Raw genomic sequence first — 25,868 nt, 5'->3', positions numbered from 1 at the left:
ACAATAGTGAACTCACTATTGCTGCAAAATAGAAATGCACTTTCACGTATGATTAATGAATCAATACATTCTAAATTTAATTTTTTTATCGCTGATGACATATAATATGTATGTGCAAGTATAATATTACATACTCCATACCTCGTACTTTTGTAACAACTTTTTAACGAACCATCAAATCAGACTCTACGTGTGCAATATTCTTTTTTTTTTCATTTAATGTCACAGAACGAAATCTTTCTTATTTTAATTAGAAATATTTCTCCATACTAACAAAGTTCCGTCGAGAAAAGCTGGGCCACCCTGTGCACAATTAAAGTAAGAGCAATGTGTGACTTGACTTCGTTATGAACTTTTCTACGTGCATTTACGAGCCCAATTAGTTGTACATTTCATCGTTCGCGTTTCTCTTGACTTGACAACTCTTTAGTTAATTTCGCACTGAATAAATACGATGGAGAACGTGTTGAAGCAAGCAGAAAGGGTTAATTCATGTAACTGAATAACTGCCAAAGTTGCAACAGAGTCAATAAAAGAAAATATATTGTTTACGGTTGATCAAGCTGTCGATCAAACAGCCTGAATAGATTGCGTACAACGATTTCGTACTAATGCTACACAGTTTTTGCAATCTGTAACGTAGATTACCGAAACCCTTTCCCAGTTTATCTTTCTATGTCGTTTCGTTCTTTTTTTTTTTCTTTTTTTTTTCAAGGTGTCGATTTAATTCTAAAAAGAAAAAGAAGAAACTGGAAACGTCGAAAATTTCCGTTCCAACGCTTTTCGTTTTCGTACGATCGAATATGTTGGGACTATTGTACATAAATAGGCTCAAACATGTAACAGCGACAAGACAGCAATTACAATTATTGTAGAAACGATGATGTCTTACGAAATAAACTACAGATTAATGGACGTTTCTTCGATGTGTATTCTTTCAACTAGTATTATATCAAAAGCATGTTAGAATTTAACCAGCTTAATTCAGAGCTTTCATTTAATTACTCTCAAGCTTTTGTAACTTCAATAATCACATAATATTATTTGCTTAATTTTAGTTCAGCAGACACGAAACTGTCGCCGCAAATTAATTTTTTCTAACAGTAAGTAGACACGTATAGACGCCATGATACAGAGTTTAATAAGTTTTCTAAATAATTTACGAAATAATATTTATTTCACAAGGAAACTCCTTAAGCAGTGCTCGATTCGATGAATTGATTCAACCTTTCGTCTAAGGTAAGTTAATTTTACTAATTAAACTTTATTTCAAAATTACGCGAAACTATAAGAAAATAAGAGCACGTGACAACGTTTGTGGAGCTGTGTAAAAGAAATAAAGAAAAAACGACGAAGACCAAGGGAAGAGAATAGCAAGGGTGTTTCATCTTGGACCTGCTAGTAAATTCATGCCTGCCTTAAACGCGAGGATAATGGAGTTGGGTCAGGAAAGCCTTATGCAGAAACTGGATAGTTAAGCGAGTGAGAATTTGTGGGAAAACTGTCTCATAATGTAGTTTCCCTGTGGTCTCTCTCAAGTGCAGAATGACCACCACCCACTAATACAGCCATCTACAGTCTTCGTACCACATTTTATACAAATAACTGTAAAATTCTTTATTTTCGTTAAAGAACTAAAACCGTTACAAATAACAACGATAGAGGCTTAAAATAACTTACATGATAATTTATCTAAAACTTATTTATGAAAGTATGACTTTACGATGGATACATCTTACTCGATGGTACGATGCAAACGAAGTAAACGGTTTAAGTATAAGTATCGCACGCATTGGGACGCGTAATACGAAATGTCGGACTTTTGGTCGTTCGTACTACTTAAATCCAACGCGAAGCGCGTAAAATTCGTCTTACGATCATTTTTTCTTAGAATCGCGTTGGTAGCGGACCATAAAATCACACAGTCGCTATTTTAACGAATAACGATGTCTGTCTAAATTTATAAAAAGAATAATTTCAATTGCAAGAAAATCCGACATTTTATATCATACGATCTAACATATCCTTCGGATATTTTTATTTTTCTAAATGTAAAAGATCTTATTCGATAATTGCATGGCAGAGAATTTCACGAATCCATATACTTTATCTTCCTCCGAGGGATTCTTTTATTTTCTGGTCGATCCACTGGCGGTAGTGAGAAACTCGAACGTAAACGCCAGGCTTATTGGCTCTTCCGCAACGTTGCCCCCAACTGGTGAGGCCATACAACGTGAAAGCTCCTGCATCACAAAGGAACGAAGAAAATTATTCTTCGGTGAAAGTTGACCATAGCCCACTCAGCTATTTCTTTTTTTTTCTTTTCGTTTTTCGTTCGTCGATCGACAGCTTGCTTTGAGCAAGAAATCCAGTTTATAAGAAATAGAAAATACTAATGTTCTCAGAATACATTAATTACAGTGATATTTCTGATGAATACGGTCATTGTATATAACAAGAGAAATTATTGTTACCATTGTGCAAACACGCTAATGGTCCACCAGAGTCTCCGTCGCAGGTGTCGACACCCTCGTCGAGATATCCGGCGCAGAACATTCCGTCACTGATTGCACCAGCGCCATAAACATATTCAGCACGACACACGGACTGATCCAATAACGGTACCCAACCGTACCTCAGGTCTTTCGCATGAGCTGCAGTAATACGTGTAGTTTAAAATTTGCAATCCAGATATTTATTAGAAAACAGTGAGTAACATCGTAAAAGGAAGTGCGACGAGTCTGACGAGTTACTCACTTGATTGCCCAGTCTCGACGCTGCCAAATCCACTGATAGTGCAATTAAGTAATTTAATGTGTAATGTGTAATTTAAAATTTGCAATCCAGATATTTATTAGAAAACAGTGAGCAACATCGTGAAAAGGAGTGCGACGAGTCTGACGAGTTACTCACTTGATTGTCCAGTCTCGACGCTGCCAAATCCACTGATGGTGCAATTAAGACCCGCCACATACTCGGTGTCTTCAGTGGGCAGACAAATTGGCATAACATCTTTGCCAAGAGAAATTCCACGGCCTTTCAGCAACACGAGGGCGATATCGTTGTTCATTCGATGGCCTTTACGGAAGTCTTCGTGAATGTAATAATCCTCGATGTTGGCTTCCGCTTCCGTTCCCTCCTCTATCTAACGTATGCGAAGTATACACGACAAGACATGAGTTGTGTCAGACGCAAACGTGAGTTTAAAGCTCACGTTGAAAAGTGAAAATGGAAACATCGCTACTCGAATTATATTTGATTGATTTTTATTCGTTGGTTACCTCTGTATTGTAATCACCAGCACGGACGAAATAAGTGCCTTTCTTGTAACCTTCTAAACAGTGAGCAGCGGTGAGTACGTGCAATGGGGTAAGAACCACCGCTCCGCACCAATGATTCGATCTACTGTGCGTTCGTACACGAATACTGGCCTGCGAATGTTGTAGACAATGTTCAAATTAAATTTAGTTTTCAGTTCTGAATTATTGGAGAATTTTCATTCTCGCACAGCGTAGAAGAACGTAGTTTTCGTTAACCTATAACTTGAATTGCAAAGTATGCAATCTTTTTGCATTATCTTTCTCTTGTACTGTCATTATCGAATCAACACATTAATCGAGTTTTCCTCGTTATACTTTTCAGTTTGTTTTAAATTCGTTTTTGACATATATTAAAGTACTAATTTATTAATAAATAATTTTTATGTACCTGCCAAGGATAGGAGCCTTTAGGCGCGATGCTGCCCCGCACCACCTTCTGGAATATGAGATCCTCGTCCTCGTTAAAATCTTTGAATCGTCTGCCACAATTGGCCGGAAGTATGTCGTTGATGTTTATCGCCGGCAGATGCGACACAGTCTCCCAGATCTGTAAGTATTTATTCGATGATTGCATTCACGTGGGTCAGACGGACAAAGGGGATGATCTGGGTCAAGGATTTAAGTAAACAAGCCTCGTGATCGTTGCGTGAGCTCATCGTTTATTGAACTGACAAGTAAATATGTCGTATCGATCGTTTACAAATCCCGCGATGGTTTACTATTACAACATTAACAGTAAATCGTGCTATTAAATAACCGACGTGACATCGTTGCACTTAGATTAGAGCTTACAATGAAATCGAAACGATACATAAGAAACTCGTTATAGAAAATTAACTAAATTATACTATTTGTATTTATTTTAACTCCTTCCCTGTCTTTAAGTTTCGAGAGCACAAATTCGTGAAATAGACTCTTGTAAAGTCAACTGTAATATCAATACTTCGAACGTGCAAGAACTTCGTGCATACTGTGCACGTACGATCTTATTTTACGTTAACACGTGTGCGCGGCGAAGGATTAAAGAAGTAAAATTCTAGCTCCCCCTATAGAACTATATATCTCTTTATTGAAAAAAACAATTCAAGCCCTGTTACGATTACAGAAATCTCCAAACGTACGAAACTAATTCCAAATGTTAGTCCATTTGTCGCCTAATCCGTTTTCTATGAGAGACAAGAATTTGTCGTCTAATTTTCAATTTGTTCGCAGCACAGCCATTTCATTAACGACTCTACGCAGCTACACCAGGACTTGATTGAATAAACACCCGAGGAAATAACGATCTTACTTAGAATCTACACCCACCGCCAGGGGAGAATGTCTCGATTTACCTTGGAATTGTTAACGTCTCCAGGTGTACAAATTACACCTGCGTCCTCGTCGTGATTGCAATTATGTTGACCCCAGTGATCGTGCTCGCACCGATTCAGCTGCGTCTCGTTTCCAACACAGATAACCTTGCCCGGAAAAGAGGGTAATTGTACTTAAATAACATCGAACATAAAATTACGCGAAACGTAACGTACTGGAGAATTGTTTCGATGTTGGATTGTTCTAAGAAATTTCGAAGGTAAGAGTTGATAACTACCCCTCATATTATTATAGAATATTTAGATTGAGTATACTAAAGTTATATATTATTAATACCAAGAGGAAAGGCAAGTGGTTAATTAAAATGTTTAACTTTGGAAATAGTGTTACGTTGTATGGTAACCACAAATTAGTTTTAAAATTTGACCAGAACTCACTTCGTCAAGCCATATCGGACCTTCTCCAGGTCCAAAGTAGCCATCTTTCTTCGCAATGGCATGTCCACCGTATCCCAAGGATCTGCAAATCACCCCGGCTATTGCGTTCGAAAAATCATCGTCGCAAACGGTGCCCCAAATACCATGATGACGCACCTCGACTCTTCCTTCAAAGGGTGAACTTCCGTTCGCCAGACGTACCTCGAAGGGTGCCTAGAGCGATCGTTAACATTTGCATTTCGTACTATTATTGAGATGTAGACGTAAAAATCATAAATCTTTTTCTTATTATTGTCTGGCTACAAGTTTCACGAGCTATATTATAGATGTGTGATCATTTTGTGCAAATGATAAGTTTTGAAGAGACATAGAATTCAATTACTCACGTCGCAATGTTTAGAACTTTCATCAGAACCATCTGGACAGTCGACAACTTCGTCGCATATAAACGCAATTGGAATGCACAATGGATGTTTGTCGCACTTCCAGTGGCCATCCTGGCAGCTATTAGCTGCCGTCTTACAAACGACGCCCACTGCTTCTTCCGGCTGACAGTCATGGACTCCCCATCTACAGACAAAAATGTAAGCATTAACTTACACGGTAATTTATATATCGAGTTTCATAAGAAAAATTTAAGACACATAAAACAAAAATGAATGTTACTTCCAATATGATTTAATAATTCGTTTAGTACTTTCAGTAAGATTACCCTTCAAAGTCGCATTCACGCAGAGAAGTCTCGTTGCCACGGCATTTTAATTGATCGACCATAAACGTCGTTGGTGGATCCATATTACCAAAATAACCGCCTGGTGAGATCTCTAACGCGCCAAGCTTGAAGCCAAGCTCTTTGCAAATTACATCGGCGTCGATCATTCCAAAACCATCGTCGCACACTTGGCCCCAAACGCCCAAAACTACAACGATTTTCAATAAAAACATATAAATTTTATCTGATTCTACATTCTTAAGCAAAAAAAAAAAAAGTTTATCAATATATTTAGTGTACTTTTAACTTCGATTCTGCCTTCGTGCTTATTGTCCGAGCCAGCCAGTCGTATGTCGTAATCCAAATTTTTCGCGGTGCAAATTTTTTCGTCACTGCGATCGTTGCAGTCGTTCTTCCCGTTGCACACTTGGGTTTGATTTATGCATTTTTGGTTTTCACAAACGAACATTCCGTCGCAGTTGATGCTCATTTCCTTCATTTCGTAGTAATCGAATTGTTTGTTGGGTTTCAGCGATCCTGTCATTCCCACGTTGCTGTCGCTAAGGAGACAGACGTTTCCTACCGTTCTTCATGGAGACACAATCAATTAAAAATTAAAAGTGACAATTTTTTAGTATCATATCTCATTAATTTTTTTATGCAATTATAGCGTGTCGTTTAAAGTTTTTGATTTATACGGTTTTCTATTACAGACAAAGTGAAGAAAGCATTTAATATGGCAACTTACGTATGCGAGAAGGATCGACATGTAAAATCAGCGTCCTTGCATCTAAGAGCGCACGTCTCCAACGGTGTATTCAACCACTTCTGAACGTCGTGTCCCTCCAATTTATGCTTGGCGTGCTTCTGGAAAAGGTCCATTTGCGAGATACAGGTTCTTTCGTCCGCTCCATTCGTGCAATCCTTGAAATTCGACAAACGAAAGTGAAAATTAATAAATGTACGTAATACAAAATTCAACAATATTACATATTATTCGATCGTGTTGGTACGATGTTCATTTTCGAAATTTTTCAGAAAGTAATTAACAGTAGCGAATATTAAACACCTCTTCTCCGTCGCAGACCCACGGCGATGGGATGCATTCTCCTGGCATACATTCAAAGTGTTTGGGTTTGCATTGACCAGTTGAACGTGATCTTTGGGAACCTGAGAAATTATTTGTACTAAAAGGAAATTTTTCTATCTAAAAGCAAACGAATATTGCAGATGTATTTTTTGTTTAAGTGTACCCAGATTTCCGCAAGGTGGGATGTCACAGTACTCTCGTTCGCCACGTGGTCCAGTAAAACACCATGGCCTGATATCTCTGTTCGGATCTGGATTTCTACAGTAGTTGTGAGTTTGCAATTTTTCTCTCACCTCTCGATTACGAACCTGCGATACAACGTATCATTTATTTAAAAAAAAATAATTGAGAAATGAAGTGATAATTAACTATGGGTGTTGGAAATGATTTTGAGAATGATGTTATGGGAATGTAAACAAGTATAGGGAACTAACTTTGACTGAAAGCGGTTGAGCCACTTCTGGATCTCCCCACGATAAACAGTCTTTTCCTGAAGATGTTACGTTTGCAGTTCCAGCATACTGACTTCCTTTTCCATAAGTGCAACCTGAAAAATTGCATTTTCATCTATTAATCACTTGCGTTGGGATCAATCGATGATTATGTGGCAATTTTTATGGTTAACTGCGTGCGATAGTTCTTATAGCACCAATGTAGTGTTTATTGTAACTAAATCTCGTCCCGCGGTCAGTAATTGCTTGAAATGAAAAAATTTTGTTGGCAGCCCGCAAAAGTTAGCATCCAAACGAGCTAAGAATCAAGAGGCAAGCTGTGCCAAAGCATTAATTAAAAAGTTCGTACCAATATCGTTGTAAGGCCTCTTGCAGATGTAGGAGTGACCTTTGCCAGAGGAAGCGCAGTCCTCGGTGTCCCAGAAGAAGTAATCAGCAACGCAAATCGAGTCCGGCCTTTCGTGACAGGGAAATTTGCGCTTCATTACGAGACAAAGCGGTCGGGAGCCGACGAACGGGGGATGTTTCTTGTCCTCCATCCAGCCTGGCCACCATTTTGCAAACCTAATTACGATCAATTAATATAAAAGGCAAATGAACGCGATTATACGGGAGAAGGTTGAAATCTGATGCACCATCATTTTTCTATTCATATTCTAGCAACAGCTGAAAAGTTTCTGCCAAATATAACGAAAAGTTGCTTAATTTTGTACAATTTTCAAAGAAACGTCATTCTCTTGCGCAAATTATACAAAATTAAGAATTTTCGAATACCTGACGATAAAGCAAGTTTTAGTTTAACATTTAAACACTGTTAAATATCGCAGGAGATTGTACAAGAAGGTTTTACCTGAATTTCGCCTTGGACGAATCCTCCCAGAGCCACATGGTACGACCCATGGTAGTGAAACCGACGCCAGAGGTCATAATCGACGCTACTTCCGGTTGTGTTTGCACCAACCACTCAGAGATGAAGTCGTTCTCCCCTTGGCTGATGATATCGATGAGCCGCGATTGTCTCCGCGAACAATAATCCAACGCTTCAGCGTGATTTAAGCCGCTTTCAGGATCAGCCAGATGGTAACATTGTCCTTCGTACGGTATCTCGTCCTTCCGACAATGGGCGAATCGATTCAAGACGCACCTCACACCGATTGCATCTCTCTCCACGCGACATTGTTGCTCGTGCGTGAATCTGGTAAAATATCCCTTTTATCGTACACGATTTTTAAGAAAAAATTTGCTCAAGCTAAGAAATTTTGCACAATTTTGCAATTTCTGATGCGTCTTCTTTACGAGGAACAGAATTCATCGATTATTTGGCTGACAGTAATCTTCGCCACTACTAATACCTATGCAACGATATAAAAGATCATAATTAATTATCAAATAATTGCCACGAGTAATTCAAGTTGTTTTAGTCGATGTTTATCTTAACAGTGGAACTTTTTCGATTCAAAATCGTACTTTTGATATTCCAACACATCGCTATTTCCGTAATTCGCGAAAAGAATTGTGCAATATTTGTTTCAAACGTCAACAACGTCGCGAACGTCTTATCAGAAAAAGATATCATGAAATGAATCGTGATCGTTGCAGCGTCTTACTTGCACGTCTGAAATTTGGCCTCGTTGCCTTGACACGAGACGGAATTTGCGGCGATCCAAGTTGGCACGCCGTTTCGCGTATTTCTTCCTTGCCAAGCCATCTCGGCGCCTCTGCAACGAAGAACAAAAGTACATTCCTGTCACTTTACATTCGCCCGTTCATACGTTCCAGTTGTAGAATTTCAAATAAGCGACGTAAATTTTATCGATTCATTTCCATCGGATGTCGTTACCAAATGTAACGAATCGAAAGAAGCGAAGGGCAGTGGCGGAAAGGAATTATATTTGAGTTGACGTTCAAGAAGAATATACAAAACACTTTGTTAAGAAGAAGATATCCTTATGATATACCCGGCATAGCCCAGTTGTTTGCACACAACATGCGCCTCCTTCAAAGTCCAGCTGTTTTTCCTGTCACAAACGACTCCCCATCCAGGATTTACTCCCTGAACTTCAACGTAGCCATCGTGAGGCCCGAAACCACCCCTAAGTCGAACTACCTATAAATACATGAAAAATACATATTTGAAATGAAACATTAATTATTTACAATGTAATCAAAAGGTTTATAATTCTCTATTTAAAATTTTAGGAAAATTACATACCTGACCAGAGACTGGCGTTGGTAAACGGTCTTTTTTAGAACGATTTATTGGTTCCACTGGTGGCACGTAGTACGACGGGAACGGTGGTTCCTCTGCAAAATAATATGTTTTACTACTTTACCGTAATATACGATATTTAAATCGCAATTTGTACAATAATATTCAACTCCAACGTGTTTCAAGCTCACTGTTAACGCATTCCAAAAGCAATGCATGCTGAAAGCCAGTCAATTATGCAGAGAAAAACATACACATCACAACAGAAAAGAAGCTTACCTGTACCTTCCTGAATCATAACACAAATTGACCATCACCAACACTGAACTCTAATAACTGACGCGTGTACTTACCTTCTTCAAACGGAGGAGCGTCGATGTTCAACAGCTCAACATCAGTCTTCTTCTTATTAATTTTCATGATAGAAGTCTCCGTTGTTGTTCGATCCTGTTCCCTCCTCTTCCCATTCTGCGCGTTTATTCGAGTTTTATTCTCGAAAACCAACACTGGCTTCCACTCTTCTTTCTTGACCATAACGTCCACCTCAGAATCCGGGTCGACATCCTCCGTATACTTGATCGTGCTAGAGCTGACATCTTCTATCCAAACGGTGGGCACATTTGGATCTGTGGTGGTGATCGTATTGGTCGTTGCAGGGTTCGTGGTGGTCGTACTGGTCGTTGTAGGGTTCGTGGTGGTCGTACTGGTCGTTGTAGGGTTCGTGGTGGTCGTGGTGCTCGCATTCTCGGATCTCTTCACAGGTTTCACTGTTTCACCCTCCGGTGGATCCGTCACAACGTTCTCCAGTGTCCTTTGCGTGGTACTCGGACGAGACGAGTTATCCAGAGGATTATTGTATTCTTCGAACGGTGGCTCGAGACTGGTCGATGGAACCTTTGGATATTGGTTAGTAACGTTCCACGTGAAAGTTGGAGGAGTCAGTTGACTCAAAGACTGAAAATTACTGGTTGACGAATAATTTGAAGAATTTCTGGGACTGTTTTCCACTTCCATAAGCGGTGGTTGAAGCACCACCGATGGAATTGGATATTGCCAACCGATTGGATGCGTGTTCGCGCGAGGAGGTTCAATGTACGGTGGTTCTAAATTGGTAGATGGTACTGGTGGATAATAACTGTTGCCTCTTGAGAAATTCGCTTCCATCATGAATGGGAAAAGGTACGATTTGTTGAACGATGGATATGGCACAGGCGGACGTGGACTTATTAACGGCACGTACACGTTCTGGTAACCGCTGCCTGTTGAATCGTTGACGTCGATTTAAAAGGAGAATTTAAATAGCGTACTATTTTTTTATGAATTAATAAGGACGTTACCTGATTCTCTTAGATCAGGGTTCTTGGATGTCGAGTTAATCGTCCAGTGATATTTGGGAGCTCGATGATTATGTCCGTGAAAAGATATATCCTTGCTTTGGGAGGTATTGTTATATCTAAACGGACGATTGTTCGGAATATAAAACACTGGTTGGATAACCGTAGGTAAAGTACGACTGGAATTCGTTGTCGTGAAGTTAAGGTAGACAGTTTGACCGTTTCTGTTGAATTTATTCGACTCTGGAAGTGCATTCGGTCTGTAAAATCTGGTTTGCGAGTGGTTTTGATTCACTTCGAGTTCTTTCGTTATGAAATAACCTCTCGTGCCATTCATGTTCACGTAATATACTCCATTTTGGTACACAGGCCTCGAAACATTAAACGTGGCGGTCTTAACTCCTGTGAAATAGATAATGATAAAAATGTAAAAATATTTGAATGTATGGCTTTATATACCTGGTCGACGTTGTCCTTTCCCATACTGGGAACCATTGGTTCTCAAAGTCCATTGATTTAACTTCGAATCCGCTTCTCGATTAGCCGTACTCTGATAAATGTTGGTCCTGGATTCCCACTCGCGAAATTTGTCATCCTCGTTAACAGTGCCTAAAAGAGATCGATTCTTAAGATCGTTTATTGTTTAGTATCATTTAATGGAGAAAACAAATTTTTTACACCAAGCAGGACAATAATACCGACTACGTAATTTATATCCCTTTGTTGATAATCTCATTCAACTATGTACTTGATATGTTAACAGAAATGAGAATAATGCATATACTACTTGGGGTATTAGTTGTTCAGAATCTTTAAGAATATTTACCTGTTCCTTGGTCATTTAATGCCAATCAGCATCCTGATTCGTCCGAAATGAAGATTATAGAGATAAGTCTTTTCGATTAGTTCTCTTACTCAATTTTACTTACGTAGTAAAGTTTTTTTTTTTATATGGAGAGATCTCTTCAGATTTGTTTCTAATTACAATGAATGCAATCTCGAAAATTGTACCTAAAGCTTTTTATTTCAAAGATCATGCGCCCAGATTTTATCTCGATTATTCTAACGATACGTGAGAATTAACTTTCGAAACTCATGATGCATGATAAAGTACAAAAATGGTGACCTTCGTGCACTGTCGCAAGCTCCGCGATCATTCTCTGATTTTACTCAAGCATGCCTTAAATCAATCTCGAGTAGCGAAAACAAATAAAAGTGCAATTAAAGGAAGTATTGTTAAACAGGAGAAAGCGACAAAATTTAACTTATATTGATACAATCAGTAAAGAAAATCAATAATTCACTAAGTATTCTTACTCGTTTGCCAAATTTTCTAATTCCGTGCAAAACGAAGCAAATTTTGAAACAGGAAGATGTATCGATTTCTGTACCGATTGATCAATCAGGCTGTAAAACCAAAATTTAAAATCACCTTGGTTCCAACGTCGATTCTGAGGCTGCATGTAATTTGGGCCCAATTGATTCCAAGTATTAAGAGTATATCCCGTCAAAGGGTCAATCGAACGTGTCCTGTTCTGCACAGTCTGTCTATTTTCATCTCCAGATCGCGTATAATTACGACGATCATTAGTACTTGAAGATGAAGGAAACATTTGGCCAGTCCTGCCACCTCTCCCGTTTAACGCAATATTGTCTCCACCAAGTCCGCCATTATTGTTCTGAGGAAATACGATTCTCCCATCGGAAGTATTCTCCTGCTCGTCCGTTGGCTCAAACGAGGGCTGTTGCGTTTCTTGTCCAGGATCCTCGGACCTCAGATCAGGACCAGAAGGCAGTTTATTAGAATTACCATGCAGATGCAAGTTAGGATCCTGATGGCCTCCCACGTTGGTACTCCAAGTTCCGCCACCACTTTCTTGGTCAGGTTGTTGAAGATCCGGTGGACCAAGCGAGCCATCCTCCGTTTTGTCGAAAGCTGGCTGTTGCGTCTGTTGACCAGAATCTCCGGAATGCCAATGCTCGTGATGTGTACCGTGATAGTGGAAACGGTGTCCTTCGTCGGTTCCTTGACCAGGTGCTTGAGGATGCGTTTGACCATACGGTGGAGCTGGTTGCTGCGTTTCGGTATTTTTGTTCGAATCGTGCGCGTGTCCATTGGCATGATGAAAGTGATGATGATGGTGATAATATCTGCCGTCATAGTTTGAGTCCTGATCGGTCCCATGATTGTGTGGCCATTGTGATGGTCCTGGATATCTTGTTCCTGGTGTTTGGTGCCATTTATGATGGTGTTGCTGCTGGTCGTCGGGACTTCCGTAATTTGTATTAGGTTCGGTACGCTGATTGGTTTGTGGAGAGGGAGTCGTCCAATGAGGGGATATCCAGCTTGGTCTCCACGTTGGTCTTAAGAAATCCCAATTGGGTTCCGGATGGGTCGTCGTTGATACTGGATGATTAGCGTATGGGTTGTAGGTTGGTCTGTAATGATCTTGTGACGTATGGTTGGGCTGGTGCCAGAGGTTTGACTCTGTGGGCCAAGGTCTGAGGGTGGTTACTGGAACTACTGACGGTTGCTTGTTCTGTGGTTTATCTGTGCATCGAATGTCAAATCGATATTGTACCTTGTTATAATATAAGTCACAAGATCTGGCTCGTAAACGATATTTCTTAATCGACGTTTATTAAGAGACTACGATCTTTACTTTGCAATGTGGATTACTGACACGGTTTTTATCTTTCTATTTGCAAAGCAACACGTTTGCTTTGTCTAGTCATTACCTTTTGCTCTCCAGCACGATGTCGTTATTAGTTACCTTTTTTGCAGCTAGGTACATTGTAAGGCCAATCGCAGACGGAGATTAAGGGGTTGAACGCTGTTCCAGGACCGCAATCCATGATGAACGTGCCACCATTCGCGCACTGAAGAAACTTCGTACATGTCTCCGGATGGGGCAACAGTCCTGTATAAAAGGCGGGGCAGGTGATCTTCTTGGCTGGTTGATGCTCGTGTTTAACGTGATGTAACCTCCCAATGTTCCCAAATTCTTCATAATCGGGAGGAATCAGCGGTGTCGTAACCTCTTCTTCCGATTTTAAAGCATCTATTTGACAAAGATTACCAGCGTTGCTTAATCATCGTATGCACTGTATCTTTACTCGCGCGTGTTTCATATCACCTTCGCAGCCGCGCACGTTGTTGGGCCAATCGCAAACACTGATAGCAGGATTGAACACTGTGCCTGGGCCACAGTCCATAACGAAAGTACCTCCGTTCGCACATTGCAAGAATTTTGTGCAATCCGACGGATGCGCTACTAAACCTGTGACAAAGGGTGGACACCGTGGCTCCTGCGTGCAATTAAAATTGAATCAAACTTTTCTGCTTCCCTCTGCAAGGTATGCTCTACTGTCTCTTTATAAAAATTCAAGCTCCATCGTTTCGTAATGTTCTTCACTACGTAGTTACTATTATTGTTTCGCAAATTTTGTATTCAAATATCTTTGAGTACACGTATCTATTATTTATTCAAGGATTTCTAACTAACCTTCAGCCTCTCGTTTTGCATATTACCCTGACGATGACCAGGCATCAATGGCTCGCGTCTTCCCGAGGGTTCCAAATGGAGATTCGACGGGAAGTCAGCCACCTCGCCGCCGTAACATTGAACTTTGTGCGGGAAATCGCATTCCAAAGTGGCTGGATTGAAGAGTGTGCCAGGGGCGCAGGGTTGAACGAACGCTCGACCCTTCCAGCAGTTGACGAAAAATTTGCAATCGGGAGGATACACGAACTGCCCGGTCGAATCGAATCGTGGACACTGTACACCCGATTTGGCGTCGTAACGGGCCACCGTGTACTTCTGTTCCTTTGGAAAGTGTAGCTTTTCCTTGCGTGGTTTCTGAAATATTATCAGAATCTTGATTAACGCATTCAATTCTCCCATTAATTTTGTTACCTCATAACAAACTCAGCAACATAATTAACACATCTATTCTCGATGTCGTTTAGGTTGAAGGAATTGAAGAAAAAGGAAGCAGCAAGAAACAGCAAGGAAGAGTGGCACAAAATAACGAAAGGAAAATTATTATAATATATTACCGTGCTATCAGCAGGTATTCCCTCGTAATAATCCTGATCATCCCATCGATCCGTCTGCAAATCATTTCGTCCTGGAGGTTTCTCCTTCCTTCCTTTAATATTCTCGTTTTCTTGTAGATCTCCGGGGACAGCCGGATCTGGCGGCAATTTTCGATTCTCCTGTTGCTCGAACTGGCTGTACTCCAAGTCGCCATGTTGCTCGAAATCCCTCGTGCTTTGAGAGTCGTCAGGGACCATCGTTCGCTGCTCTAGCTGGCTTCCGCGCTCCTTCCTCCAAGGACCCCATTCGCTCGTTCCAGTTTCCGCCGCGTACGGTTTTCTGGTTACTGGACTGTCCGGATCCGTCCATTTTGGTGAACGCGTTAGGTCCTCACTGGAATCGACTTTGCTGAGCGAGAACCATGGCAATATCGACTCTCGTCGCTTTGGAGGCTTTGTCGTCGCCTCTCTGGGATCGTAGATCTTTACGAAGGAAGAAAATTAATTTAAAAGACCGTACGAATTAGATTATAAAGCATATGCGCATATTTTTTCATCTGAAGTTGACGCTACTCTAACGTAAATTGTTTGAGCGACTATATTTTTAATTAGACCTGCGACATCGAGTTATTCGTAAACATAATATCCAACACAAATGGTGATAAACGAACGCATTATTGCACAATTGCACCCGTTGCACCGTGTTTCGTTTACATAAAGAAACAGCGTATAACAAGTATCAATAACATCATTGCATATATTCCTTTTAATAATATAAATCGCTCGGTTTATCAGCGCTTATCTCGTTAAAACGTAATTATAAGCGGGAAAATATACGAATCTAAATGCGCAGATGAAATCGAACGTGAGTCCATGTATCAATATTTCTCGAAACACACTTTGGACGCACTTGATTCGCATGAAAAACTCAGTGGTCCAAAAAAAAAAACAAATTCACGATCTCCACCAACGTTCTCTCACTGCTTCTAACTAAGAATCAAGAACAAAATTCTCGTCTCACTGCCACAAAAATAAGATACGACCAAGAATAGCCAATTTAAATCGCGCGCAATATCCTACACGTTAAAGAACCAACGTGAAAGAAAAAATCGATTGGTTGATAAGAACGATGGTCCCTTCGCGGGTAATGAAAATCGCGCGAGCAGGAGGGCGCAAGCTGATCGCTCGCAGCGAGCAGAAGGGTGCAACAGGACGTACCGCGTGTGCGATCGCGACGACGACACAGAGGAGGACCAGAACGGCGTGGAAACGATCGGGACACCGCGATATCATCCTCGACGCTTCGACGGTACTGCTGGCATCGCGTCGAGCCGATCGCGTTTTCCCTACGAAACCGCGGTTCGATCACGATCGCATTGGTTGCCGCCGCGTACTTACCAAGAAGCAACCAGATAGCAGAAGCCTTTCTTGAGGAAAAACGGGCGACGATTCGACGAAAGGAAAGGGTTATCAGTTACGGAGGTCGAGAGGTCGCCGGTGAGATCAGCGCTCGTTAAACGAGAGCCTCGAGAGCCAGCTGGAACGGAACGAGCGAGGAGACGAACGATCGGATTCGAGCGAGGGAGAGCAACGAAGATGTACGCGAGAAGAGGAACGAAAGGGGCGCAGAGGGGTTTTATTGCGCCGACAGAGAAACAAGACGAAGCACGGTTTTATCAACACGGCAATGGAGTGCACACAGAACTGTTTGCCAATTGACTCCCGAGAGTACAAATTGGCCCTCGTTGACAACAATCAGACAGCGGGGAGCTGATAAAAACGCCGCTATGCGGTTGCAAGCCTCGAGAATCGGAACGGATGAGCAGGAATACGCGAGAAGGTGTCGAACTACGGCGATGTATGTCTCAGTAAACTTTATTTAAGTACTCTGCCGCAATAAATACATTCGCGTGTCTTATTTATTTATTTTGAAGCTTGTATAGATTCCTTTGGTGGATAGTTGTAACATTCGTCCTGTGGTTTGTCTTACTGATCGCATTATCCACGGTTGTAACAGCCCCGTCGATTAGCCAGGGGGTAGTCGCAGGTGTTAACGGCTGGATTAAATTCCGTCCCTGCGCCACAACTTTTTATTATACAGCCGCTCATGTCGCAATGCTGGAACTTGGAGCAATCGCCGGGATAAGGATAAATCTGTCCCTAGAATTGATGAAAACATATGTAAATTAATTGATTTGTATCAACTTCGTGGTTATCCCCTCATTTACAGTGAAATTTTTAACTAGCAGCAAATTTCTATCGTTAATAAAATGTAACTGCGAAAGTGTCGAGAATATTTATGTTAGAAATGTTAGAAAGTAATACGTACCTGCGCTGAGCCGTAAAATAAGCCCATGCAAAGGATCGTGCACAGTAGAATCGTGATGAACTTGATGCTGGCCATGGCTTCTCTGCAATCTGTCTGTTTATCTCTGAATTCGTACCGCAGAATGAGTTCTGTGCCAACGAAATGGATCTTATATACTGAAAAGCTCTTAAACATAAACAAGGAAAACCGTTTCACGTGCTATCATAAACTATCGTTTTCCCTAATCCTTCCGTTACCGGTTTCGTAAACAGTTGTGTACACGCCTGATGAAATTTTATGCACTTTTATTGCTGGCATTCGAAATCAAAGATATGAATCAGATCTCTGTCAATAGTATACGCGGTTCATTAGCCGTTCACACCTTTCGCAACCTAGCTGTGCGATCTTCAGAACCAGTATCTAACTGAAACATTTAAATCAGTCTAACTGAATCATGCGATCGATTAAAATTATGCAATTCTTAAACTGTAAACAAATCTAATTTAACGTTCAGCTTTTCCTCGTGCTATTAAAGTACACGTAACGATGGGAAATTCAGTCGTAATACGCATCCTAATCGTAGTCGATCGTTCGACGCGCGTTGCACAGAAGCAGCACATTTCCAAAATAGTTGCTTCGTTCATTAAAGCTGAAACGCAAAGGTAAGAGCGTCGCAAGAATTTAATTTTCTGTTAAGAAATTTCAAAGAGACATTTGTAAGATTAATTAAAGCAAATGCAATTATCTATCTTTAGAATATTACTCTACATAACGGTAGCGCAATTAATCTAACAAAATAATAAACTAATTGTAGAAGCTAACGCAGCATCCAAAACCGCGCACGCTTTCTTCTTCTACCCACGTGCGTTACTTCTGCCAGTTTAAATTTCGCCAGACAAACACTATAACAGCTGCTTTATGAAACATCAGCTGAAAGAGTAGAAAGACATGTACCGCGTGAGCGAATGCCACAACAACTGACATTAAAACGTGTCACCCTTGACTCGTTTCGACGATACCACTAGCATCGCATCCAGTTGACCTCGTTTTCCCTACACGATCCACGAGCCCATCATATTTCTCTGAACGACTCGACAATTACAACGCGACGGTTCGAAGAAGGGAAAATTCGTTCGCGGAAGAAGCGAGCGCCTCGATCTCTCGAACGGAAAAGGAAGACGAACGATCGAATTGAAACGAGGGAGGAAGAAAGCGACGCGACGGATCAACGGAACTGAAGGGTTACAGCAGATTATATTGCGCTGGTAGAAAACACCACGGATGAGCGTCAATTGAACCCCAGGAGGACAAATTGGCCCTCGTTGGCAGCAATCAGACGCATGAAGAAGCCGCTCGCGAACGCTGGGACGACGGAAACCGGAAGGGAGAATGAGTTACGCATAGCGATTCACTTTTCGCACGGTTTTATTCGTGTCGTACAACAGTTTTTCCTGGTCGATCAGTTGATCAGGGGAACCAGTACTTCTTCAACGTACGACGACCGCAGTTGATGTTTCCACGCGTGCGATGGGTACAGGTGCCGGTCGCTGGGTCGAACACGTAGGTATATTGACAGTTCGTTAGGTGGCACACGCCTTTTCTGCATAGTAGGTACTTCGAGCAGTCCTCTGGATACGGTCGCACGTCGAACTCTTTGCCCTCCTGGGAATTCATGGGCAATTATAGCAGGGCATAGAAGAATAACGCGTTTGTAATGCTCGCGCAGGGACGTTTCTTAACCCATTCGCTGCCAACCACGAGTATACTCGTAGATGGCAGGGCCTTACTGATTGCTAACACCAATTTAGTTGTTACATTTTAAATGTGTCTTTTTTCTTAATGTTAATTTTTTTTGCATTGGAGAACAAAAGAGTATAGAAGTAACGGAGTTTATATAGAAACGCAGAAACTTCAAACAGAAATTGCAATACCAATCACAAAATTTTGCGCTGCCAGCGAATGGGTTAATGAGAGCACAATCGAACCAATCTGATCAAATGTATCGCTGTAGAAACTCTTGTTGAACGTATTAAAATAGAAAAACCAATTTTGCGGGACTAAATGAAGCTTGTATCAAGCGCTCGCTTCGTCTGTGAATGCCCAATTTTATGATCATACTGTATATTTCGCTGTGTCCTACATTACAAGACGTTTGGCTAGAGATCGAAATGATAGGACTGATTCTAGAAACTATAATTTAATAGGAACTGAAAATGTGAAATTTAATTGAAGGGTTCGTTTGCGATAAAAATGATTTTCAAAATCTATAGAGTACGCGTGTATTTAATAGAAATTCAAGATAGTGCAGCGCCTGGCAAGGTTCTATTTGGGTATGCGTGTGCACATGGGTTGCGATAACTCAAGGGGTTCTACCATTTTGTATCCGCGTACGTGAAAAATGTTACGAAGTATTTTTTTTTTAGATGAAACATCAGACACTATTTTATTCTTCTTAATTTTCATCTCATTTCAAAGTTGATTCATCCCTTTCATTTCAATTCATTTGTAGCCGAACATCGTGTAGCCGAATATCGTAAAGTACATAAAAAGGAAGTAATGTGGTTGCAAAGTTAAGTACTCAGCGGAAATATCTATTAATTCCTGTAATTATGATAATAATTCTGACAATTATGATAATAACGATCTGCGAGAAATGAAAAATATCATTCGATCAAATCAATGTGTACACGTGATGGAAAAATTAAATTAATTAAAATAATTAAAAAAGTAATAAAACGAACAAAGGGTACATCGTGACAAAAGGAAAATTATCAAGTATCCAGAAATAAAATAATGGTAATAGTTACAACAAAAAGCGATCGAATATTATAGCATTCACTCTTGAACTTTACTTCTTATCGTCGAATTAATTGTTCAAGTGCAGTTTCGTTTACATATTACATATCTCAATTGTGCAGATTCTTCATTTTAATCGATACTTCCCCTAATTTAATATAATCAGTTTATAACTGTTAAACGCGTGAACAAAGACCGCTTCTGTACAAGAAGATTTCTTATACTATATATATAGCTTACCACTTTCACCCTTTTAGCTGTGGAAACGAGGAACCAGCAACATAATACATACAACAAAATCAGCAATCGAGATCTCATCCTCTCTCATGCAAAAGATTACTTCGGTACTGTGTCAAACAATATTAAGAAATATCGCGTTTAAATCGCGAAACGTAGAAGCCACGATTCGATGAACGATCAACACAACTATTTGTTGAATATTTGTTATTTTTCACAACGTAAACTACTCGACGGATTATCTGCTTGACACCCGAGCAAAGGTCGTCTCTAGACTACTTCACTGCACTTTTTAAGAGCAGCGGCCTGCGTGGACGCAGCGTCGAACGTTGTTCAGTCCACATGCAGAGCCACTCGTAGCTAAATTAGCAATTGTCAACGATACTTACGTGAACAAGAATGGAACAGTCTATGAAACGCGTTCACAACATTGCTTATCGAATTTCACGTTTAATCGTTAAAAGGATAAAGCTTCAATCGCAACAACGAAATTTACGAATAGAAGCTTCTACTATTGTTTAAGAATAGGGAACATCAATGATGTAGGTTCGAAAAAAATTTTATTTATAATTGCTTCACTTTGTTGAATACAACTGCTGAAGGAATAGAAATTGTGCTTCGTTCCTTCGCTCTATCGCTTGTTCATTTCTTCGTTCGAAGATATATAACTGGTTTTCGTGTATTGATGTAATCTACAGATGGTCCAGAATTTTAAGGACCACATTATCCACGGTTCATACAATTTTCACGGTTTTGCAGAGGGTAGTCACAGGTACCGATGTTTGGGTTGAATTCCGTTCCTGTGCCGCAGCTTAAAACGAAACAGCCACTGGCATCGCAATGTTGGTATTTTGTACAGTCGCCTGGGTAAGGATAAACCTCGGCCTAAAAGTTGATAAAATGTAATTAGCACTTGCAGAAAAAATTTATATTTTGTAGAAATTAATCGTTTTCTTCTTTTCGAAATTTCAATGCATTTGCGCGCCACGAAAGAGGTAGATGAGAGAAACAAGAAAACGAAAAGATTAAGGAATAGAAAGAAGAAAACATTTTAATACAAGAAATTAAAAACATTAGAAATATAAGAAGCATGACGAAAAACTTAACACAATCCGACGAGAAGAAACAAATATAAGAATACAGAAAAAAGAATAAAAAGCATAAAATGATATATGCGAAGGCATGGTCAAGGAAAATGTGAAACGCGCAACAAAAAAAGCAGGCAAAAGTAATGTTATCCTATTATTTATAATTATATGCGTTATATATGTGATGTAATAGTTATCAAAATATTAATAATAAGATCGCTGTAATTATATATGTTATAAAATAATACGTACATGCGTTAATCCACAGAAGAAACCGATACAAAGAATCGTACACAATAGAATCGTGTAAAGCTTGATATTAGCCATGACTTCTTCTGTAATCCGTTCCTCGAACCTGCAAATCCGTACTTCAAAATGTGTTCTTCGTTAACGAAATGAATGTTATATACGCTGTATCTCTTCTAAGCAAAAAGATGACTTAATACGCTATCTGTAGGCATATATTTTTCACCAACTCTATGTAGTGTTTTCATAATCAGCAACATGTATGCAAGGTGACATTTTTTATGATCTTAAAGTTCTATAGAACGTCCAAGATCAAAGAGTGCGGATAACATTTTGATTATGTTCATTACGAGAAGAATATTTTGAAACGGGATATGCGTGTTTAAAATCCCATCAGTGTTTAATACTTCTAGAGCTACATATTAACGTACACATCGATGACGAATAATAATAACGGATGAATAATTAGTTTTTTTATTCAGTCCTTAATAAATTACGTTATTACATACACTCGACAAAATAAAAATATGTAAATTATTTCACTCTAGTTTTGTGCTCGTGCTACGGATTTCTTTAAATACACCTTGCCTAGAAGCCGATTACGCAATTCTGTATATGGTTGTTGAATTTCGACGTCAGTTTTAGGAATTCTTGCCAGCCTACGGATTTTTGGAGATAGGAGTAATAAACTTTGAAACAATGAGCAGCAATTATTGGTCATCCAGAACAAAGATAGACCCTGAAATATTTAAGAATCAGCAAAAGAAAGGATATTAATTATTTTACTTCGATTCATTTTGATTCTCAAAATGCAAGTACAACGTACCGATGGTACAAATACCGTTATAGGGATAAGAGCAACTATAACTACCCTACAAAAAGTCGTGTATCTTTTGGCGAACTTCGAACGTGGTACGTTATATAATAGTTGATTTATCTGAAAAATATATTGCATTAATATATAATAAATATAAAATATTAAATTCGATGTTGAAAAAGAAGAGGTAAAGATGAATTGCATTTCAAAGCTTAGTTGTGCTCTTCACTGTACATTTAAGTTAAAGGAAAGAAATATTTCCTTACAAACCTCTATTATGGCTAAACTGGAAATTCCAAAGAATATAGGTAATATAAAATAGTGATCCATGTCTATGAGATTTTGTATCCATCCAAAACCACCATAACTCAACTCATTGTAATCCTGCAGAGTGGCTAATATGAAACATTTAATATTTAGCTCTATATTGCCTGTGTGTTGGAAAAACACTGCTCAAAGAAATATACTTCTTACCATCGTTTACTTGAGGTAACATATAGCACATATTCCTCATTGCAACTGAGAAGCTAATCCATATCGGTGCTTGCAGTATTGTGATTACAAGACTTTTAAGAGGATGACAATTTTCTCTTTCAAATAATTCTCTTTGCTCCTTTGACATCTATTGTGAGATATAATAAATTATTTTATGTATATTAAAAATTAGAATAGAATCAGATTATACAAAAAATGAACATAATTACAGCACGTGTATAAAGAACGATTGCACGTGCTGGTGATATTTGAGTAGTTGCTACTTCCATTTCCACCTCCATTTTGATCTTTTTTGCAATTTCCATTATTTCACCTTTGAGATTTTCTCTTTTGGCTCTAGTTTGATGCTACAATTATAATTAGATATTAAATGTATGGTAATCCCAAACATTCGTAGCAATTACTTTATTAAATACATTAGTTGTACTTACATCAAGTATAGTGAATGGTAAATGTATAAGTGTCCTTGTAATAACTGTTGTAAGTATGATACTTGCCCACCATGGCAAGCCTGTTTGATAGTGCATTAGCCTTAAAATTTCTGTTGCCCATTCCACGGGTAGACTCTCAGAAATTGTTTGAAAAATACCACCATTGTATGTAATCGTGTTTTTTACAATTGCAGGTGCCGAATCTGAATACTGCCTAACGTTATTTACAATAGTGGGATAATGACTAGAAGTAATTCTGTTAATTAACATTGTATCATTATTGGACAATAATGATCTCTTAAGGAGATTTTTGTGAGATATAGTGTTTTGAATACTTGAGAACTTCCTCTCATTTGACAAGCACACCGCAGATACTTTATTATTGTGCAAAATATTGTTATGTATATTTGGACAGGAAATAGAAGCATAATGAATAGAACGAGAATAATTAATAAAACTGCTGCTATCATATTTAAAGTTCAATAGAATTTTTCTAAATGTTCGCGTAGTCATAATAATACAGTAAAAATAGATTGGACACTCCTCAAACAAGTGTGAGCAAGACGTACTTGGTTATGTTTACATCTGCGCAAAGAAGTAAACAGGTTAGATGCTTTTAGGTTAGGCTAACCCTTTAACGATTGAATCAATTACCATCTGTGATAATTTTCTACTACTTGACATCATATGATAAAATCGAACATCGTTGTAATCGATAAATGGTAAAATGTTCAAATTAAAAATAATTTTAAATGCAACTTGATTTCATCAATATATAGTGCTTTTTAAAATCGACCAAAATCTAAATAACATATATAAGTTATATATAGATTGACGAGGGAGAGACAGAAAGGTATTTCGTTCCATTTTCCATCTTCTTAATAACAACATTTTGAAATAACACGAATATTTTATAAAATAAGGTATATACTATTCAAACACGTATTCCGACAATATTTATTAATTTTGACGTAGACTAATAGCTTACTCTTTCTGTCCATGCAATCTTATCAAATTAAGTAACTATTCTGATCAACTGTTTAATCTACACAATACAATTAAACCATCCAGGTATAAAATGCCTCCAAATCATCTAGAAACGAAGAGAAGCTAAAAAAGAACGCAAGAGGAACAAGAAAAAGCGGGTGGAACCCATGCATATACCATGTCCTCGGCGTAGAAACTTTCTCGAATGGAAGCGCAACGTTCATTTCACGACTCAGGCATTAGAGAAAGAGAGAGAGAGAGAGAGAGAGAGAGAGTGAGGGAGATTTGCATTAACATTTACCATCCCTTCTTCCGCCCAAGCCGCAATTCTCGCGTCATCGTGTCGATTTCCAACCACCCCCGTCGGCCAGGAACCCGAAGAAACGACGGCGTAGGATCTCGTCGACAAATGGCATCGCAGCCCTATCAGCCACCTACGACGACGGTCTAATCTCGAGGCAGTGGTTGGTCGTCGGGATCCTGGCTCTTTTCCATCGTCGAATGGGCGTGCTGGTAACGCCCATCCACCCTTGCTACATAGATCTGCACCCCTGTACTGTCTCAGGGGTGGAGTCGACCAATGACACGGTGGTAACGTTCGTCTGACAACGTGGCCTTTGGAGCCGCCCCCGCATTTCCCGTGGCTAACTAGCACTACCCCTCTATAGTCGCGTCAGCCACTCGGCCAGCAAGTCCCCGGGCCGTCTAGTCGCCCGTTGGAATTCCCCACCTATCCCCCCCTGTCACGTTCCTCTGACCCCTCTTCATCTGTACCACCACCAGGCCAACGTACCAGCCACATCGAAGAAGTGGTATACATCGCGCGATAGCCTGACTAAACCCGTACCTAGCGATAGTTACGACCCTATCCCCCTGTTCCGTTCGCGAGAAGTCGAACGGTTTGACTTTCGTTCAGGGGAAACGAACGAACTGTGACCAGGAAGAAGATTCGATACGCGAAACGATTTATATTAAATTGTTTCTCGATTTTACAGTCTTCTCTGTGGTTAGATCATTTTTGTGAAACGTTCAGCTCGAATTCAAGATGTTCGTAACATTAACAGTGCTAGGTAAGTAACTGTCTTTGAGCATTATCGAAGACCATTATCCATCTCGTAATCGTGAAGAAATTGGAGGCATTGGAATTTGGAAAATCATCTTAGCAGCTATGTCAAGAGTGTCAGAAATGGATAAGATTGTCACGAATTCAATATTTGATGGCGCACGATCCAACGTAGTTCCCTTGGAGCGACGAGTTGAGAACACGAGAGGTTCGAGACTTTCGCTATCCGCTCAACGACGTCATAGCTACGCCGACTCGCGGCCGTTTAGGAAGTTCTGTACGTGTGTTAGGCATCGCCCACACCCTGGCCGGGCACCCTCTCCTAGAAGCACGTCGAGCGTGTTGAAGAACGACCCGTGATTCCAGCTAGTATGGCTACGGTCAGGAGAGATGGGTAACTCCGACAGCCAATCGGGCAGCAGCCCCTATACGTGCGTGCACAGGCGGACAGACGCATCGTGCACACACCGACACGGCCAGCCTGAACACGAAT

The 25,868-nt window shown here is 39.9% G+C and overlaps 3 protein-coding genes across 3 annotated transcripts; all 3 read right to left on the bottom strand.

Moving 5' to 3' along the window:
- Positions 1–1,596: 1,596 nt before the first annotated feature.
- LOC143433270 (uncharacterized) lies at positions 1,597–16,307 on the bottom strand. Its single transcript, XM_076910556.1, has 28 exons — positions 16,126–16,307; positions 14,929–15,390; positions 14,375–14,728; positions 14,006–14,177; positions 13,643–13,930; positions 12,301–13,419; positions 11,328–11,477; positions 10,872–11,270; positions 9,888–10,793; positions 9,538–9,629; positions 9,284–9,432; positions 8,933–9,043; positions 8,176–8,520; positions 7,675–7,889; positions 7,308–7,420; positions 7,037–7,181; positions 6,853–6,953; positions 6,532–6,707; positions 6,084–6,370; positions 5,784–5,991; positions 5,458–5,641; positions 5,072–5,284; positions 4,655–4,780; positions 3,709–3,867; positions 3,282–3,431; positions 2,914–3,145; positions 2,475–2,654; positions 1,597–2,243 (listed from the first exon to the last, which is right to left on the bottom strand). The coding sequence occupies exons 1-28, from the start codon at positions 16,198–16,200 to the stop codon at positions 2,107–2,109; spliced, it is 7,248 nt and encodes a 2,415-aa protein (XP_076766671.1). The 5' UTR covers positions 16,201–16,307; the 3' UTR covers positions 1,597–2,106.
- Positions 16,308–16,899: 592 nt separating this feature from the next.
- Positions 16,900–17,331, bottom strand: LOC143433070 (uncharacterized). Its single transcript, XM_076910185.1, has 2 exons — positions 17,237–17,331; positions 16,900–17,067 (listed from the first exon to the last, which is right to left on the bottom strand). The coding sequence occupies exons 1-2, from the start codon at positions 17,309–17,311 to the stop codon at positions 16,906–16,908; spliced, it is 237 nt and encodes a 78-aa protein (XP_076766300.1). The 5' UTR covers positions 17,312–17,331; the 3' UTR covers positions 16,900–16,905.
- Positions 17,332–22,063: 4,732 nt separating this feature from the next.
- Positions 22,064–23,893, bottom strand: LOC143433148 (cytochrome c oxidase assembly protein COX18, mitochondrial). Its single transcript, XM_076910300.1, has 6 exons — positions 23,326–23,893; positions 23,104–23,241; positions 22,874–23,021; positions 22,670–22,794; positions 22,409–22,519; positions 22,064–22,321 (listed from the first exon to the last, which is right to left on the bottom strand). Exons 1-6 carry the CDS (start codon positions 23,836–23,838, stop codon positions 22,127–22,129), a joined length of 1,230 nt encoding a protein of 409 aa, XP_076766415.1. The 5' UTR covers positions 23,839–23,893; the 3' UTR covers positions 22,064–22,126.
- Between the last annotated feature and the right edge of the window lie 1,975 nt (positions 23,894–25,868).

This window comes from Xylocopa sonorina, chromosome 2 (genome assembly GCF_050948175.1).
Source record: "Xylocopa sonorina isolate GNS202 chromosome 2, iyXylSono1_principal, whole genome shotgun sequence".
In the NCBI taxonomy this organism is placed as follows: Eukaryota; Metazoa; Arthropoda; class Insecta; order Hymenoptera; family Apidae; genus Xylocopa; species Xylocopa sonorina.
Note: the sequence above shows the minus strand (reverse complement) of the source record. Positions and strands in the feature narration are given on the sequence as shown.

Bases quoted from the DNA above. Each gene is read 5' to 3' on its own strand.
- LOC143433148 (XM_076910300.1), bottom strand. From the start codon at position 23,838: ATGACTACGCGAACATTTAGAAAAATTCTATTGAACTTTAAATATGAT. The intron at 22,520-22,669 runs GTTTGTAAGGAA...TATATTTTTCAG, and splicing joins CCAGTTTAGCCATAATAGAG to ATAAATCAACTATTATATAA. The intron at 22,322-22,408 runs GTACGTTGTACT...TAAATATTTCAG, and splicing joins TAACGGTATTTGTACCATCG to GGTCTATCTTTGTTCTGGAT.
- LOC143433270 (XM_076910556.1), bottom strand. From the start codon at position 16,200: ATGATATCGCGGTGTCCCGATCGTTTCCACGCCGTTCTGGTCCTCCTC. The intron at 9,630-9,887 runs GTAAGTACACGC...ATTATTTTGCAG, and splicing joins CGCTCCTCCGTTTGAAGAAG to AGGAACCACCGTTCCCGTCG. The intron at 9,433-9,537 runs GTATGTAATTTT...ATGTATTTATAG, and splicing joins CAACGCCAGTCTCTGGTCAG to GTAGTTCGACTTAGGGGTGG.
- LOC143433070 (XM_076910185.1), bottom strand. From the start codon at position 17,311: ATGGCCAGCATCAAGTTCATCACGATTCTACTGTGCACGATCCTTTGC. The intron at 17,068-17,236 runs GTACGTATTACT...CATCAATTCTAG, and splicing joins TATTTTACGGCTCAGCGCAG to GGACAGATTTATCCTTATCC.